The sequence below is a fragment of the Papilio machaon genome, chromosome 19 (genome assembly GCF_912999745.1).
Source record: "Papilio machaon chromosome 19, ilPapMach1.1, whole genome shotgun sequence".
Lineage (NCBI taxonomy): Eukaryota > Metazoa > Arthropoda > Insecta > Lepidoptera > Papilionidae > Papilio > Papilio machaon.
The window spans coordinates 5,491,683-5,510,872 of NC_060004.1; the positions used below are offsets into that span (position 1 = coordinate 5,491,683).

At 32.2% G+C, this 19,190-nt stretch overlaps 1 protein-coding gene across 1 annotated transcript in view; it reads right to left on the reverse strand.

The window, feature by feature from the left end:
- Positions 1-19,190, reverse strand: part of LOC106715297 — a 57,966-nt gene that overhangs the window by 20,361 nt on the left and 18,415 nt on the right. The window contains exon 2 of the mRNA XM_014508568.2: positions 11,296-11,437. Within this exon, the coding sequence (XP_014364054.2) occupies positions 11,296-11,437 (142 nt within the window). The remainder of the gene's footprint in view (positions 1-11,295; positions 11,438-19,190) is intronic.

Genomic DNA, 19,190 nt, shown 5'->3' on the forward strand with positions numbered 1-19,190 from the left:
TACTAATATTATAAATGCGAATGTTTACACGGACGGATGGATGTTTGTTAGAAGGTATCACCAGAACGGTTCAATGGATTTTCATGAAATTTGACATGACAAATAGGCTTTTTTTAATTCCGCGCAGACGGAATCGTAGGCGACAACTAGTAGTTTATATTTTGATGTTTCGCTTAAAAGTTTGAGACGTTTATGAGTCCTAAGGAACGTGAATCGTCTGAAATAAGTTAAAATTCACAAAACCATTTCTGATAGCGAATTTAAAATAAAGAAACAAGTGAACAATAAATGTTACACACCCCTGTTTAAATAACCTGCCCGTTTTATTCGTAAATAAGGGTTTAAAGACAATAAGATATTATTAACATTAACGCAAAATGTAATTTTAAGCTTTTAGCTTTATTTATATCGCTACATATTCTTACACAAACACAGCGGAAACGTGGCTGCGCTGGGGTTCTTAGTAATGAATGTTTTCCGCTGAAAAAGTAACCCTACCCCGCCTCGGAACTGTTAAAAAGTCAGATTACAGAGCTTGCGATTGTCCTTCTACGTACGAAGCGTGTTTTAATTCACTTATTTATATGATATAAGTTTAAACAACTATATAATTTCTATAGACGTGAGTTTCTCTCAGTCATAATACGTGTGAAAAAAATATTATCTGTCTTTCTTTTCAAAGAGACTGACATGTTTCGTATTAGTGTTTAGAATGTTTAAATCCACGGATATACGAGAGTATCGTTAACTCAATACAATCTACACTCTATAAGCAATTAAATACGACCTAGAATTATGAAGTTTCCGCCTACTATAAACATATGAATACTCAAATGACATACCGACGTCTCTGTGTGCAAAATACACGTGTTCATTGGCTTTAATTGTAATATTTGCAGTGACACGAGTTTTACCGCAACATAAAACAGGCAAACAATGTCGTGATTAGATTTAAGGCAGCTTTCTTAGTTATTACGTATTTGAAGTAACAATTGTTAGATACGGTGCATTACTCTGGAGACTTAAACAACATATTTTAAAATTTAACATTGGTTATAAAAGTAGTAATCCCAGGAATCTAATTTGATTTGAATTAAATATGCTGTTGACCATTCTGGGAACTAAAAACGTAAACATCCGCTGTCGAGGGCTGACGTTGTCACAATTCGCTAATTTCACTATAAGTGTGTCGCACATCCGTCCCCTTGTCTATATCTGAACAACACGTGTATAAACACCATATGTTACGGTAATTTCCACTGCCGAAACATCTGTAAAAATACATATTGCCATCTCTGTTTTTCAAAGGGAAAGAGGCGATTGTATGTTTTTATAAATATGTTTCGACAGTAGAAACCCTATATATTATAGAAATATTGTTACGTAGTATGTATCGATAATAACATTCATTTTTAACTTATGCTGTACTGTTTTGAGTGACAGGTGTCTTTACAAAGTAAAGTAAAAACACCAAATGGTCCACCACCTGTCATAAAAAAGTTAATACAGACCACTTAAATTGTACATATAAAGCCGGTTACACAACTTCAGTTTTAACCGTAAACTCCGACTGAAAACTGAGAACTGTACAGTTCAACTGATATTTAGAACGTTGCCTTCATTCACTGTTCTTACTGAACAGTTAGACTATTCATTTAAAATTGAGGTATGTAGCCAGCTTAAGTCGAGTTATAAGAATTAATAAATAATGCAAATAAGACAAAACGTGTATGTTAAGCCATAAAATAAAAGAATCTCGCAATATTTGTAATGACCGTGATATAAAAAAAAACATATTATAGCTTACTATCGTTTGCCTGCGATTTCATTTCCGCGGAGTTTAAAAATATAGTAAAAATAGTTGCTCGGGACCATGTACTATATCTCAGATAAATTTCAATAAGATGTGTAGAACCGTTGCAAGGTTAAGGAGTTAAATATGTAAATAAAACGTATTCAACCTGAACCGTACACAACTTACACCTATATTCCGCAGGACCTTAGGGAGGCTGTGTTCTCCATCTATAACAAATTTCATCGAAATCCATGCAGCCGTTCTGTAGATATCTTCTAAAAACCAGGCATCTATCCAGCCATCCATAAATCCATTTACTTTTATAATACAGTCAAAACCGTTTATAGCGACATCGTTTAGAACAACATACCGGTTAAATTGACCAAAATCAAAGGTCCTGGCTGAATGTTATTACATATCTTTCCTATTAATACCTGTCACCGGTTGTTACAACTATCGGTTTTTACGACTCAATATGAGTAGTCCCTTCGATGTCGTTATAACAGATTTTGACTGTATTAGTTACACTTCAATACTACTTAAAAAAAGAGAAACAAATTAAAAGCGAAACAGGTATTAAAACAGATCAACAAGCAAAAAGGGTATCCACATAAAAGCAACGAAAACTTTGCAAGAGCCGAAATTTTCATTTCAATTAAACGAAACCCTTATAAGTACATTTAAAAAGCTTCAAGTTGTGTATCGAAGCCGCGTCATTACCCTCAAGTGCGTCGTTTCATAACATTTACTTTTAAATTTGCTTTTCGACGGGGCTCAGGTTAATTGAATTTAAAAACAGCGATTCCGCGCCAACGAACTAAATAAACTTCAGGTGTTTCATATTGTATGTCATAATTTTTTTCCCAGATTGTAATTTAAAACATTAACAAAACAAAGAAGTCGCATGAGGTGAGCATTAATTGAAAAATACGAAATACTAGCGATCGCACGTGACTTCGTTAGGACAGAAAAAAGTAGCCAAAAATATGGCTGCATGCATCGGCTACCTTCCCATGATAATCGGCCAGGCGTTTCTGAGATTACCCGGAACAAAAGGTGACTTGAGGACAGACAGAGACGGACAAATTAGACTTTTCGTCATCAAAAACGCAAATACATCACGTGTACGAATTTTTTTGGATTACAGATAGACACTTCAATTTTATTATATGTGTAGATTACATTAAAATTGTAGATGTTTTTGTAAAATCTATATATATAAAAGAAAGTCGTGTTAGTTACTCTATTTATAACTCAAGAACGGCTGAATTGATTTAACTGAAAATTGGTGGGCAGGTAGCTTAGAACCAGGAATCGGACATAGGATAATTTTTACCCCGTTTTCTATTTTTTATTCCGCGCGGACGGAGTCGCGGGTAAAAGCTAGTTGTTAATAAAGACGCAACTTATAAACATATTCATTTGAATTTAATGTGCAGCTTCTTTATATTCATTTAACGTTGAAAAGAAAAGCTGCTCGCATTTTTTTAATTAGAGGAAGATTAACGGAAAACATTCCCTACAAAGAAGCCATGTGATTATTCTTTCCATTATCATAAAGATATCCTATTAAGCTTTCCCTTTGTAATTTCTCATTGTTTTCAAGAGGGGATATAATTAGCGTTAATTAAATTGAATAGGCCACTTTTGTCGCACGTTTAAGGCAGGTGATCAGGATACTAAGTAGAAAAATGATCAAGAGCGTCAAATTGAAACAGGGTAAGTAGATGTATCATAATGTTTAGGTGCAAGATTCCCCCTTATTTTTAACTGCAACGCTCGAGTAAATCCCAAAATCGCGGCATCTCTTCCCCCACAATATATTTTGTTTTAAAAATATGTCCATTTTAGAGCACTATGATATCCTACTTGGGTATTTAAAGGACTTTTATGTTAAGTTGAACTTGAGTTGTTTAAAATATATTTCTCTTTTTAATTAGCACTTAAGGGCATTATTAAAAGTAATTTTCCACTGTCGCAATATTTTTTTAAACCAAAACTGGTTTTGGCAGGTCTTAAAGCACCTGCTCTTGTGTTGTTTAAGATTTGAACATACAAATAACTATAAAAGTCTCAACAAACACAAATTAAAATAAATGAGCTGCAAATGGTAGTAGTTCATTGTGGCGATCTTTGGGGTAGGCCTATATGATTAGTAGTGGGCGTTACATGACTGAAAAGAAGAAGAATAAATGGAAGTTTAAAGAAATGTTTTTATGCATAACCTATTTAAGGAACATTACAAAAACATACGTAATCATACATATTTATTTGACTCTTAGACATATAATTCATCAATAAATATCGAAAAGATTTGTATATCTTACTAATATTATAAATGCGAATGTTTTATGATTAATGTATCTCGGACAGTGTCGCGGGCGACAGCTAGTTTATAAATAGATTAAAAGAAAAAAATGTTAACGAACTTCCAAAAGGAAATTTCAATCTCTGCCTACCTCCCTGGGCTCGGTATAGCAAGAATTTGTTAACATGCTACGTAGATGGCACATACGACATTTTAATGGTATTTAATAATATTTTAATTAGCTGTTTTTTTAAAGTAATGAAAAACACGGTTATGTTTTCTGTTTGTGTATCGCACTCAGGTTTAATTACGACTAATGACGCCCCCATTCGACCGTTACAGTTATCTTTTAACGGTGCTTCGACTTTTTGAACTTTTGTTTCGTTATTACGTTTCAATATTACACAATGAAAACTTCTTTTATGTGAACAATGTTATGTTCCACTCTTTTGTAACTGTATAAATGCACTCCAACTTAAAGACGGTGGCGTAATACAAAAACTTTGTTAATAAAACAACAGCTAATTTCAAATTTCTTTAGCAAAATATCTGGGGTACAGCCATTTCGGACGGGACTTTGTAACAACAATTATAACTTACCCTACCATCTCAATTTTAACTTAGTATACATAAATAATAAAGTTTATATTGCAAGCATAAGGTAAATTTAACCACAAGGCCTAAAATTGTCGACGACTAAAGGTTGTAGAGAAGTATAAGATCGATACGAATAACTCCAAACGGTAGTATTATATACTGCCACATTGAATAATTAAAAGGTTATAGTCAGTGTAGATGTCCCGTTCCTACTCTATACTAAGAGACTCCCTTAGTAACGACTGAAGTCTGAGTGCGGGAGTTCGTCCTGTAATGGACTTTCAAAAGTGTGCATGTATCTTGTGATACATGTAAACATTAATGTTTGGTATTTCGCAATATACAAATAGCTGTGGATGTTGTATTTATCTGGTACGCTTCGAATACTATTCAGAGGGCGTGTAGGCGAAAATGTAAGGGGATTACGAAGTAAACAGTGATGAAACGACAAATAAATATTGTCAAATCTATATATATAAAAGAAAGTCGTGTTAGTTACACTATTTATAACTCAAGAACGGTTGAATCGATTTGACTGAAAATTGGTGGGCAGGTAGCTTAGAACCAGGAAACGGACATGGATAGTTTTTACCGCGTTTTCTATTTTTTTATTCCGCGCGGACGGAGTCGCGGGTAAAAGCTAGTTAATTATAAATAACAAAGAGTCTAAAATAGTAAAATAATTTTGCGAATGTGCAAATTTCCACGATGCATGTTTTATGGTAAGATATTCACGCATTTATTTATCATATTTGTTTATTACATATACATTCTATCGCTGTAAAGTCGTAAAGCTTTGTCTTAGATGCTTTTACCCGAATATCATTCAATAAAAAGTGTAGAACCCATTTATTTCCATTTACTTTGTTACACAACGATATAAGGGTATCAGTCGCAAATGCCTTTCTAATTCACACACTGGCTTGCATCAGTGGGCAATGTCAGTGTGATTAACTGGTATGTTCTGACCCACAAGGTCGATGTAACTGAGAACGGTACATTTCTATAAACTCGATGTAAGTCGTGATACATTTAAAAAAAAATATATATAACATGTGCGTTGCAAAGACAAACCGTTTCGATAAAATAAAAACAACACTTAATATTGACAGTTATATTACCAACCACTTACAAGAACACATTTAGTAACCGTGTGTGTTTCAGAACTATGTATTTAATTAACAGACTGCATATGTGCTATGCATTAGTAAATTGCTGTGTTAGATGTCTATTTTTACCTCCCTAATCTTACTGTAATAAAAAATATAAGGTTGAAATATGACCAAATTTAAGTCAGGCAATCAAGCTTAAACATTTATCAGGTTTAAATCCTACCCTTAGGATAAATTTGCAATTTATTTGAAACAACTTATCGGATTGAACGCGCCGAAAATATAGGGGTCGTCCTTCACCTCGAATCTCATCCCTATTAATCCCGGTCTGCTTACCTAACTTTAAATTATAAGCTACGTATAAAAGCTATATCTACATAAAAAATAAGCTATATTTTTATCCAACGTTTGTAGCGCAAAAACTTCATAAATGTTCTTTAATTATTGTGAATTTTGATACATTTGACTAAAATATATATCATATAAGGTCACCATAAAATGATTTATTCCTCAAAATCTTTTAGTACTTCGAAAACATGAAAATAACAACCAGCACAATACGCTACGTAATGTAAGCTTTTATTTATGTAAGCTATATGTTATTTCATACAGTTCTCAAACAAAACACTCTCGCTATTAGCTTGGCAATAGAAAAGTTTTCTCTAAACAATATATCGGTCAGTGGATTCAACAAATGAATCTAGCTCATGCATGAAATGTCGGCCTATATTTCACAATGCAAAGCAGAAGTTTTCACCATCAGCACAACATAAGGACTTAGCCAAGCTAATAGTAGTATCAACTATTTGTAAAGTGAGCGGTAGTGTCGGTCTGGGCCGTCCTAGGCAAACTTAACCGTCCAGATTGATGTAAAACTAAAGAAATGCGATATTAAGAGCACCTGAAACAGACCTGCATGTATGCGGAGATGAATGAATGTAGAAAGGAGAGAGTTGTGTCAAGACATCGCCAAATAGAAGTCCTTCGTCTCTGCCTACCCTTCTGGGTTACGGGCATGTAGACATCGCTTTGATCATCCATATTATGAATAACAAAATAATTTCCTGATAATTTACTATACTATAAGTATTTGGAACTACTTTTTTTTTTTCATGATGAACAACTATCGAACTATTTTCAAAAATTCTTACACCAATGCAATTGGAATGTATCTAGTAAAGTGAAGTGTTAAACCATTTTTAATAGGGCTTAATATTTAAGCACAGTTGGAGCATCTTTCTAGAACAAAAAGACAATATAAAAATGAGAAAATTAGTTCTGTATTGTTGACAATATTGTTGATAATATTTCACTGGGAAAGAGGTATTTACAATGGCGCGGCTACAAAGCACAATAAACTAATCATATTTATGGAGGGAATTACGTCTGAACAAACAAATAATCGATATGGGTCGGCTGGATGCGAATTTATATTGCAACACGGTTCGCTGTATTTTAACAAACATTCCAGTTATGCTAAACGTATACCAGTATATATAGTTCAGTGTATGAATTATAAATGCAAATTTAAAATATACCACGAATTTCAAAGGTTTTAATTTGATTGCATTTTTAGAGAGGTTTTTTAAAAAAAGTGTCCAAGTTACTCCCGCATACAAAAGCTACCTTCCAGTAAATTCAAAATCGGTCCAGCCGTTTCGGAGATTACCTCGAACAAACTTGGATTTGCGGTTAGACAATAATCAGATCCGCGACATATGAAATTACATGATTTTTTTCAATATATACATAGAATTGCTGAAACACATTAAACATTGTGATTAAACGGAATCAATTAAATGATAAACCAAGAAGTATGGATTTATTATTATGATATATTGCCAAAACAGGCTTATTTTAAAAAGACACACATGCAACAATTGAAATTATAATTACAAACAAAATAACCTTAAAAAAACTAAAAAAAAAAAACAGAAGAATATTTGGAGGTTGAAGTACTAGACGGGTAGGTATCGCCCCATACTCTAATCGAAAAATAAATATTTGTACTTCAATACGTGCAAGCGTCATTCAAGGACACGTAGACACACTGTCATTATTTCCACTATATATATGTCGTTGTTATTGTATTAAAACCGAGGCGAACAAGATAAGGAAATAAAATATTGCGTAACATTGAACATCGGCTTTAGAATTGGCATGATACGTAAACATTAACAGAATATACACAACATAACTAACATTACAGTATAAATAGAAAACGTTAGTTAACAAAACAATTACAATTTAATAATTCGATAAATTAAAATACGGCAGCCTCTGAGATGGGAGGACGACATGAAGATGGCAGCCGGCCCATATTGGAGAAGAGTCGTCCAAGACAGAAAACAAGTGTTTGGAGGAGGCCTATGCCAAGAGGCTCACTGAGATTAGGGACATTTTATAATTTTTTTTTTCACGTATATTTCAAATAATTTCAGAATTAAGGCCTATATTATTATTAAATTAAAATACAACAGCAACGTAACCTGTACCTATAGATAAAACTTTTATATTATTAATGGATTCAAATACCTTTATCGATGATATATGCTGATGAATTAAAAAAGAAAAAATTAAAATTATAAGCAAAAATCAGCAATAAGTAGAATAGTTTTCAAATTTCTTGGCGGCTCCTAACTTCGCGCGAGTCGTAGTGGGCGTAGTGGGATGTTGGAGCACTGCGCAGCACGCAGATGACCTTGGGCCCCCAAGATATTTTAAAAGAGAGTAGCCTCTATATAAATAGTGATTCTTAATAAGTATTAAAAGCCTTTGTCATTATTCTATACGTAAAACCTATTTCATCTCAAAATTCTTTTCAATTACTTTGTTACAAATATAACAATATATATCGACTGGCTTCTGTATTGAAGAGGATATAAATATCAATTCGACGTTCACTTCACGTTTCTAGCAAAGCTATGAATACAAAATATTCTTGCAACAGACATTTATTCTCCCACGGCAATCTCAATAGTTTCTTTTATTGTACGAAGGTTTAGATGCTTGTTTTAGATATTTATTAGTGTCTTCAGACAAGGGCCAACGGAATTTTCCGTCAGACACTCGAACTTTGACATCTTACGATACAAAGAGATTGCAATATAATGGTAGTTGTTAAACGGACAATACAAACATATTCCCTCAAATATTTTAATAATAATCTTACTAATATTATAAATGAGAATGTTTGTTAGAAAGTATCTCCGGAATGGCTAAACGGATCTAGCTGATATTTTGCATAGATGTATTGGTAGAGATGATATGTGGAAAAACACATAGGCTACTAATTAAGGTTTTTTTTAATTACGCACGGACGGAATAGCGGGGTACAGGTAGTCGTAAATAATGGTCAATATCGCTATAAGTCACAATGGTCAAACTAGACAATGGAAACTGTACCAGTAACACAGTTTTTTTAAGCTTACGATTTGATCCGTAACGTCCCGTCTATTGATACGAACGTTAAATGTCTTTGCATACTTTAAATAAAGACTCGAAAGGAAAATTTATTTTGTAAAGTATACAAGTTATATATATTCTTTCATACATTAATTTAAATGTATAAGGTAGAGTACACATTAGTAAAATTTAAACAGTAGTTAAAACGCTAAGAGTTTAGTTAAAGCAATTTTAGTTTCGATATAAATTTGAACACATGAAACTGTTAGCCACTTATAATAACTAACATGATAAATAAACCGACGTCACAATATTGCCCGAGTGTGCTCGTATGAACACATCGAATAATGTCGCGAAACGAGTAATTACGTTACAACGACGCACAATCGGGGATTAATTACATTACCGGAGCAAGATTATTCAGAAATAATAAGCTCGAGCTTAATAAAGCTTTAAATTCAATGTAGATTTATATCGTGAATTTTAACTTTTTGTAACACCTGCCTAAAACCATATTATTTCCACTGGTTCTTTTAAAAAAAATAAGAAGGACAGAAAAAATTGTGCAAAAGGACAGAGGAAACTCGCCGGTTTCAATTAAATCTTTGTTTCTTGAACTAAACTTTTTAAAACATATAAATAATTAGAAAGACAGCAAGCCTATTAGTTACTTGAAGGCTAAATTAACATATGAAAACAAGACGAGCAATTTTGAGTTATGAAGAGGGATAAATTGCATGTGAATTTGTATCCATTATGCACGATACTAAGAATATTACATAAAATTGGCATTATCAGGCGATATAACACAGCCACAAACGAAATGTTTATGTAAAGATATGCAGAATAATGTAACCTGTTACTTTTTATTTTAATTGAAGCAATACATGTACATGAAGGGATATAAAGTAATGTAAAATAACAATACACATTTAAATTTATTAGATTATTACGTAATCAAAGTAAAACATTTCATAAAATTATTATTTCACTAGACCTTTCATATTTATTTTTAAGCTACAATTGAAATTATGTACTACCGAGAATTGATCGTTTTGCCATTATAATTTTAATTAACGTCGTATTTCCCCAAAATATAGAAACATTAAATTTTATCATAAAACTAACATTAGCACATTGGGAGTATTTTGGAGTACCTAGAATTAATTAAATATCTGTTTTCATTTTTCGTGATCATTATTAAAATATTTTTTCTTTTTGCCAAATCTTTTCTACGGGGCAATGACAGTGGAACAAAAGATGTGAGTAATGACAGGCATTTTTTCGATAACTCATACGAATAAGGGCCAATGTGCAAATCGACAACTTTTTAGTAGGGGCTCTAAAAGTTTCAACCATATAGGAAAATAAGCCGCGTAACATTTATACCTGTAAATGTGTATTTTGTTTAGTGCATGTTTTAAACTAAACTAAGAGGTAGCTTTTAACACTAAAAAGTAAAAATCATCAATTTGTTACTTTGGCTCTTATGCATATTCCAGTGTCGAATACTTGTATAAAAACACATTTATATCCTCAAAATCTCCTTAAAATTTAACGTAACCTTATGTAGTAGGTACCTTGAATACCATAATACAATCGTTTGAGAGTGGATTTTCAGCGTAAATAAATAATCAGTTCTTTATACCTTTCAGAATTTAACATGCCTCATTCGACGTCTCCCTTAAAAGGTTACAAGTCACGTGATTTAATTGACGTGATACAAAATAAGATACTTTAGCCACTTTAAAACGACACACACTCTTCTTAATGATTGACGTACAACTTAAAAACGAACTATCGTTGGCCCTTGACCCATAAATTGTCACAGTTTCACATCGTTAGTGTAAAAATGATCATAGCCCTGAAATTAATATTCGATGCTAATATCATTTTAATTATATTGTATAAAACAGAGTACAAAAACTATTCAATCATTCTCTAAAAGATAGATCGTGTTTTTCTATTGCTATTGAATTTGAAATACAATTTAGAATTGAATTCCTAATAAAAAAAAACCGCGGATTAGCAAAAAATGTCGATCGAATATTGATTTTGGCCGTTAATAATGTACTTACGCTGCATGTGTATGTGCTGCTTGGGCATTTTGTAGTCGGCTGGATAACATCTCTCGTAGAACTCGAGGTCGCTGACCTCGCACACCTCCGGTGTTGGAATTATGAGCCCCGTGCCTGATATCGCCCTCTGGAGATGGTGCTCCTAAGGGTACAAAACAAAATTTTCATGAAATATGTATACTTTTTAGTAAGACCAGCTTTTAATACATAACATGTTTCATCCATCTTATAAAAATACATCTAAGTCTATCTATTTTTGCATACTGACAGTATGACCATACCGAAACTCATTGTATTAACTAATCTGGCTGATAGTCACTGATACAGTATAGGCTTATATGATATAGCGTTATAGTAATTAAATTAATTAAAAAAGCAGTTACACTGCAATTAATGTTTAAAATCTGAAACATCAAACAATTAACATTCTAGTAAACCTTTTGCCTTAGCCTTTTCTAGCTGTCGACTACAATAGATTAATAACAAAACAAAACGATTTATTTATTTCATTTTCTCGTGTTCCCGGTAAATGAAGATTAATGCCCCAACCACTCGTTTATTTGTAAGTCTCCGAGGTCTTGCGCCGCATTAGAGGCGTACAAAGAACAAGCATGTAACGGATGGATAATTTCAATTTTTTTTACCCGAGAGACTAATATACTGTTCTTTGTTAAAACTAGTCGTAAAGAGGCTAACCAAGCAGAATATGAATTTACATTTTAACAATGTCACTATATAGTTTTAATAATTAATTTTTAGTTCTATTTATAAACATAAAGCGCGATGTATTACGTCTGATATTATTTTCAACGACTAATACATAAATAAAAAAAGCGAGAAGCCGCTTCCGAATTTGACGAACGACACAAATGTTTTTAAATTATAATTCAATAAAAAACGGTTAAAAAAACAATTCGTCAATTAACTTTTTTATAAAGAAAGCAGTTTTTAAATTTCATTCTTATCAGGAACATCGACTCGAAAACTACATCAAGACAAATTCTCAAAGCATACGCTGAGACCTTTTGCTACTTATTTTTATTTTGTTGAGAGATGTGTGTTAGGACTGCTTCAAATGGAAATCCGCGGTCTCTGCCCTCCCATCTGGATTACAGGCGTGAGTTATATAATATTACTTTATGTGTGTAAATGATACATTTCTTCTACCATTCGTTCAATAAGTATTGAATCATATGTAATCCGCTTTTGGCATTTCCCATTGAATTAAAATAACATTCATCGGCAATGCGTCACTGTCTGGTAAAGCACAATAAAGTGGCAAGCGTGGGTGTTTTAAAGCCTCTTAGATGAAATATTGACGTATTAACTCAGTATATTGCCAAGGTTAAGGATGTTTCTAACGATTATATAATAAGTATAATATTATTTCATGGGTTATTTCTAACAATATTAATAAATGAAATAACAATTTATGCAGTATAAAGTACATATTTTTACTTGAAAATGCCTATATCCAATGGGATATGGGGAAAATGTGTGGTTTTATTTCTACAGTACTCTCATAAAATAGTTTTTACACTGGTATAGTGACTGCTACACAAAATTGGATAGAATAAAGTGAAAAAGGATATTTCCCCCCTTTATTCATCCCTTCTCCATCGAGTATATAATTCTTTCCTTAATAGAAAAGGATGGCAATGGAATGTGTACTCATTACAGAAATAAAGAATATTTAATATACGAAATAGTAAACTTGTGTAGTAACGTAATTGGCGTAACATATTATCGGTTGTCGAATCGTAAACGTTAGCCTGCGACGATTGCCGATAAGATTGATGTAGAATACTAAGCATTTCTTATCAGGATCCGGTTTCATAAAAGGGACGCAGTAAATTATTTACGATAAAATAGCGCTTTTTAAATATACATGGATATTACCTACTAAGTTGTTACATTTGTAATTATTATGTATTTAAATAATTTTCTTGACACAGTTTTAGAACATACACTATTAAAAAAACACGTTTAAAAAAACAATCTTCATTTAAATAATTGCACTTAAAATTGGTTGTCTCCAGTAAATGTTTCGATTAAAAACGAAGATCGCGACATAATTAATAAACAACGGTACAAAAAATTTATAATATAATAAAGTTAAATGATATATATAAGTTTAGTAACGTGATAAAAATAATTTTAAACAGTAAAAAATCAATTACTATTATTATTTCAACTAATTACAACAAAATGATAAGCCGGCTTGTAATCATTGTATACTGAACTTTAGTAGGTTAAAATTGCGAGTCATGTCAAAGACCGTAGTGTTATCAATAGCATAAATTAAACAAAAAGTGCACAAATACGCGAATTTTCAATGTTTACTAATTTGGAAGCTCACAACCTGCTTCTTTTGTATTGTGAGGAAATGTTCATCACCATGCCTTCTGGAAAACGGGGTTATATAAGACTTGACTCAATAAACCCATTCCGTGGCTACCTCGAGTGTCACTGAAGAGGTTCCCGGTATTTTCAAATATAATACAATTATGTTATTTCACACTTAATTATTATGATTAGCGTTTCCATAGTTGTAAATGTAGTTTTTTGTTTTTATAATAAGAAAAGAAAAAAACTAAGTTCAATGTAACTAACAGTACAATGTAACTGTATTGATGAGGAAGCAAGGACCGGTTTAGCGCTATGCATGGACATATAGCAGATGCAACGTAACGTAAGATGTCTAACAATGGGTTTACACTGCCGGAACATCCATACAGAAACATATCTCAATTTTGCAGACAAAAAGACATGGCTCTAAAAGATCTAAAATCTATTTCAATTGCTTATATCGCTTCCATTAAATTCAGAGACCAATATATGGTATGTTATACATGCATAGACATACAAAAACCTAGTGTAGCATTGACAATCATATTTAAATTTTATATATACATATATGCAAGTCTCCAAGGCTCACATTCAGCGATAATAATTAAACTGCACTGTGCCGACAAGCGGTCTTCAGCTTTAGAACATTTAATTTCAAATAACTTTATTAAATATTGAATTTTCTCCAACATGTATTTGAATACATAAATGTATTGCTCAAATTAATTCTCTTTGCATACCTTATCTATAATCCAGCTTTATTATAATGGAACTGAAATTGATTCTATTCTGTTCGATGCGATATTAAATTGAATGCAGTTCGGTTCCAACGTATCTGTGCAGCTATACGTATACTAAACCCTCTTAAAATTATTGCATATTATTTAACAATAATAGTTTAATAATTAGGTGAAACGAGCCCGTGACTCCGAATAAAAAACAACGTTATAAGTAGTTTATGTATTCTTCAAAACTATGTTCAACATATGTGCCAAATTTCATCAAAATTCGTTGAGCCGTTCCGGTAATATCTTCAAACAAAGAAACTTCTATCTATCCATCCAGAAGTAAGATTTATGATATTAATAAGTGAAGCGAAAACTTTGCACCTTTTTAAACAATAATTAAAATATGTTTATAGAAAACTTTGTTTAATAAATGAACCACTGGAATGAGTGAAGCGCTATATGCTATTTACATATATTTTATTTAAACGGTACTGTATCATCTCAAAAAAAAGATCAAATAAATGTATTCCCAATTTGGATCTGTAGACGTTCAAATGAATGCTCGAAGCAAAATATCCGCCCACTTAAAAATTCTCAAAACGTATTTAAGCTCATAAATGCTCTAATATTTATCAGTAATTTTTATTTTGGTCGTTTTTCACTAAGTATATTCTAAATTTATCATTCAAGTCAATCATTGATTTTTTCAAATTAATAAGTACCTATTCATAAAAATTTCTTATATTTAGGGACCATAAAGTAGGTACTAGGTAGGACCATAAACGAAGTATTGTTCGTGTTTTATTATTTTCCCGGCGACATACTTCTTGTTAATTTTTTTACTGCAATCGTAAAGTTAGACATCACTAGCGTTCAAAAAATAAAAATAACACAACTGATGATAGGTTTAAGAGCACTCCGAGCTTTATTACCACAAAATACAAGTTAAGGATACCAATCTTAAAACATATTCCGTCATACTTCGTTACGTCCTGATAGCTAGCTTCCCCACGGGCATTAACTACTCGAAACTACTTCCCCCCTCTTTCTCTTACGGGAGATTTCGAAACAGCTGCCAACTTCACTTGAGATTTTTTGTGCATTAGAAACGATATTTTTACAGACTCAGAATTAGCTTCACGATGGCGGTGTTTTTAAAGTGTTTTTCTCATGACGCGGCTTTTAATGTAATGATGATAGTTGTCTAATAGTAGGTGAGATGAGAATAAAAGTACTTTAATGTTTAAGTCGCTTGTTTATAGTGTTTTTGTGTCTCTCGAGTTTTTGTCATTTATAAAATTTTTCTATGGTATTTTTGCTTAGATGCTGTTAATTTTTAGGATGCTACTGTGTGCTACATACGAGTAATGTAAGCGGTACAACATTATTTCAAACGTAGATGTAAGACCTAACGAAGCCTTAAGCTCTGTACCAATATATGTGCAATATTTGAGAAGACACATTATTGTGTCGTATGTTTCATTTAAATAATTTGTAGCCACCAGTTCCAGATTTTATTGCATGAAAGATAAATAGAAAAAAATGTAAAGTAAATAATTTTTATTCTAGTACTAGTACTGACTTTGTGCTAGAATTTTTACATTCTTTCTTATTCAACTTCATAATTCATCAATTAAAGTCAGTTCGCATAAATCGAATTACGATAGTAAGTTCTCAGAATTTATTATCGTAATTTGCTATCAACGAGTGGCACTCGGCAAAAGAGATTATTTGTTTACTTGATGGAGTGTAGTGAAATTCAATTCCGACCAATAGAAAGTTATCTATATTAATTATTATAAATACAAAAGACATGTATTTTGTATGTTAAAAATAAACTCAAAAACTACAGGACCGATTGCAAAAATACGTTCGCCATTAATATGCCACATTATCACTTAATATGCAAAATAAATATAGCCTATGCTACTCACAAAGCTAGTCGTTTCATAAAGTTGATACTACATTTCATTGCAAGATTACAAAGTAGTTGTTTTACTTCATTCAAAATCAACACAATCCTAACATAATCTTAGATAGAACTGAGACTGTACTTCTAGTCTAAGTATGTCTAAGCCCAGCCTGGAGAATTCCATTAGTCGTCGTAACATCTCCGTTGCAATTTCAGTACAACACTAACGCTGTCAGGAATTGAATGATTTATGTTGCAAGCTCTTGTCTTGCTGCGGTTGTGTATTTGCAATAAACGCACAGCTGTCGGCAATGGACTTTATTAAAGAAACTAAATTATACTTTCGACTTTATTAGAAGAACGAAATTACTTTACTGGGTTAAAATTGGACATTACTTTTACTTAATTGTAATATTTTCAAGTATCTCTTACGTCTAATAATCTAATTAAGCTGTGTAAAAAAAGAAAATTGTTTAAGTTAAATGATTAACTTTTAATTTAGTGGTGGAGTACATTGTTCATTTGTGAAAAGTGAACAATGTACTATTTTAACAATATGCCCCCTGCTGTTTAAATGACTCCGTGTTACGTATACAATCAGGCGACCCGCTTTCAAATCGACCGCAGGACCGACCGACTTAGTTAAACGCCAGGCCAATAGACCCAGATTAAATCATAGGGGACGGTATCATGTAGAACCTATATATAGTATTAGTGACTCAGGCGTAACGATTTTCGCGGATATATCTTATTCTGACCTCCTCAAGCCTTAAAAATTTGACATATTTTATCATTAGATTCGTACAGTCCTTTTTCGTTTTATGATTAGTTAATATATTTTGATTTGGTTGAAAACCTAGATACCTTTGCAAACGTTAATAAATTGAGCCCTAACAATGCTGCAAAAATTAACTAAAATATTCACTTTGTATATTTTATACAATCTATTGCCACTAACAAATTTCAACGAAGTATCCCACAAAGCGCACCGGCAGCGTGGCGGTGACATGTTATTTAAATCTCACACGAAATGCAAATTTATTTACATTTCAACTATTAAAATTGGAAAAATTGTTTTAAGTATACTTTAATAAAAGCCAATATTTTGAAGTTCGTCACCAGGATATAAAAAAACTGTATTAGATTTAATGAAACTTTTAGCGTGCACATTATGTAGACAGTAGACATATTTTGACTTTTGAGATTATTTTGGCATTGGAAGTAATTTGTGAAAACTTAATTGTAGTTACATTCTGTTCATTTATAAAGGCGCACGAAATACGTGACTCGTACTTTATAAAATAATTAAAAAAAATTAAACATTCCAATTAACTTCCTTTATTCATATTAATTACCAGAGTAATGGAATGAATATCGCAAAAATTCCTCATTTCGCTCAATAGAATTTAATTAACGAACAGGGTATTACATTTTCGCACAATAAAAGGCAATTTCGTTCGCGAATGAAGTTATAGCGGTGCGAATTCAAACCGCATACAATGTTTGTACAGCAAAATACCAGCCCAGTTTCTCTAACACAGTGACCAAAACTATACCTTTTAGGTGTCCATGTTACTTTTTTTGTTTCATACACCGAAAAATAGGCTATATTCCTTTTTCATAATTATGTAATTTTATACTATTATACCTATATATTGCCCAATTTCCGTACGCCATGAAATCTGAATTTACTCATCATTTAGTTAAAATTCCATCCAAACATTCCTTCAATGTAATAATTTCAACCTGTACGTTGCAGTGTGTAATAGAATTCGCGCCTGGAAGAATTCAAAATGGCGATCTCCCGGCGGAAGTGGAATGCGAGGAGCGCAAATTATGTCCCAAGTTTTAATTGTATGAAGGTGAGGATTCGGGTTTTTGCGGTTGACAACATTGTACTCTGTAACGTTGATAGTTGGATCGAATTTTAAACTGTACGCTAACCTATAAAGCTAAATTATTATCTTATATTTTAACACGTTCAATTCCATACACGTACCTAAAAATGGTATTGGCATTGAACGTGTTAACATAATCAAGATTGTTTAAAATATTGTACATTACGCCAATAAAAAAGCTCCCCAAAAATACTTTTGATTGTAAAACATTTTTCAGACCGTCAAAATATAAATATCTGTTACTAAGCCACAAGGCATACACTATTTTGCTGTTCATTTTTAAATTTTATTTTAAAAAGGCTACGTCGCTAAAACATTATAGCAAACTATTCTGCAAGCGCACTTGTATTAAGAGATTTGTGCTTTGACTTGAAGCTCGATGGTTTGTGTATTTTAGCATTGTAAGGTTTTATCCTTTTTTCATTCCGAATACTAGGCATTGACTAAAAAGAAATTATAAGAGTAATTTTCTAGTATTCGTAACAAATTAAATTAGATAAACACCTTATTATTACGCCTCTAAATTAAATCATTTAACTTATAAAATATGTTCTTGAAGTTGATAAAAAGCGAAATATCTGTTAAATAACGATGTCAACGTATTTTATCTAACGTCTAAAGGACGTAAGGATGTATTCAAGTTATAATTATATTTTAACAGAAGCGCCATGTCGTAATGAAATTTACGTAACGCGTCTGGGATTCTGGCATATCGCCACAATTTCCACAAAAATGAATTCTTTATCATTAGATTTTTATTACATAAGTGAGTATTTGGCAAAGTAATTACTTTGGAGCGGCGACCGTTGGCTGGGCTTATCATCTGACTGTCGTGCATACGAACTTTAGGTGACTCGAGTGCAAAAAGTTATTCGCTTAAAACATTTTGCATTTAAATTTCACAAACATCGATCGCAATCTCGGACTGTTTAAAAAAGATTTCAACGTTACTTTAAATCTTTCCTAAGAATTAAAAAACCATGAATAGCATTAAGGATATTTTCTCGA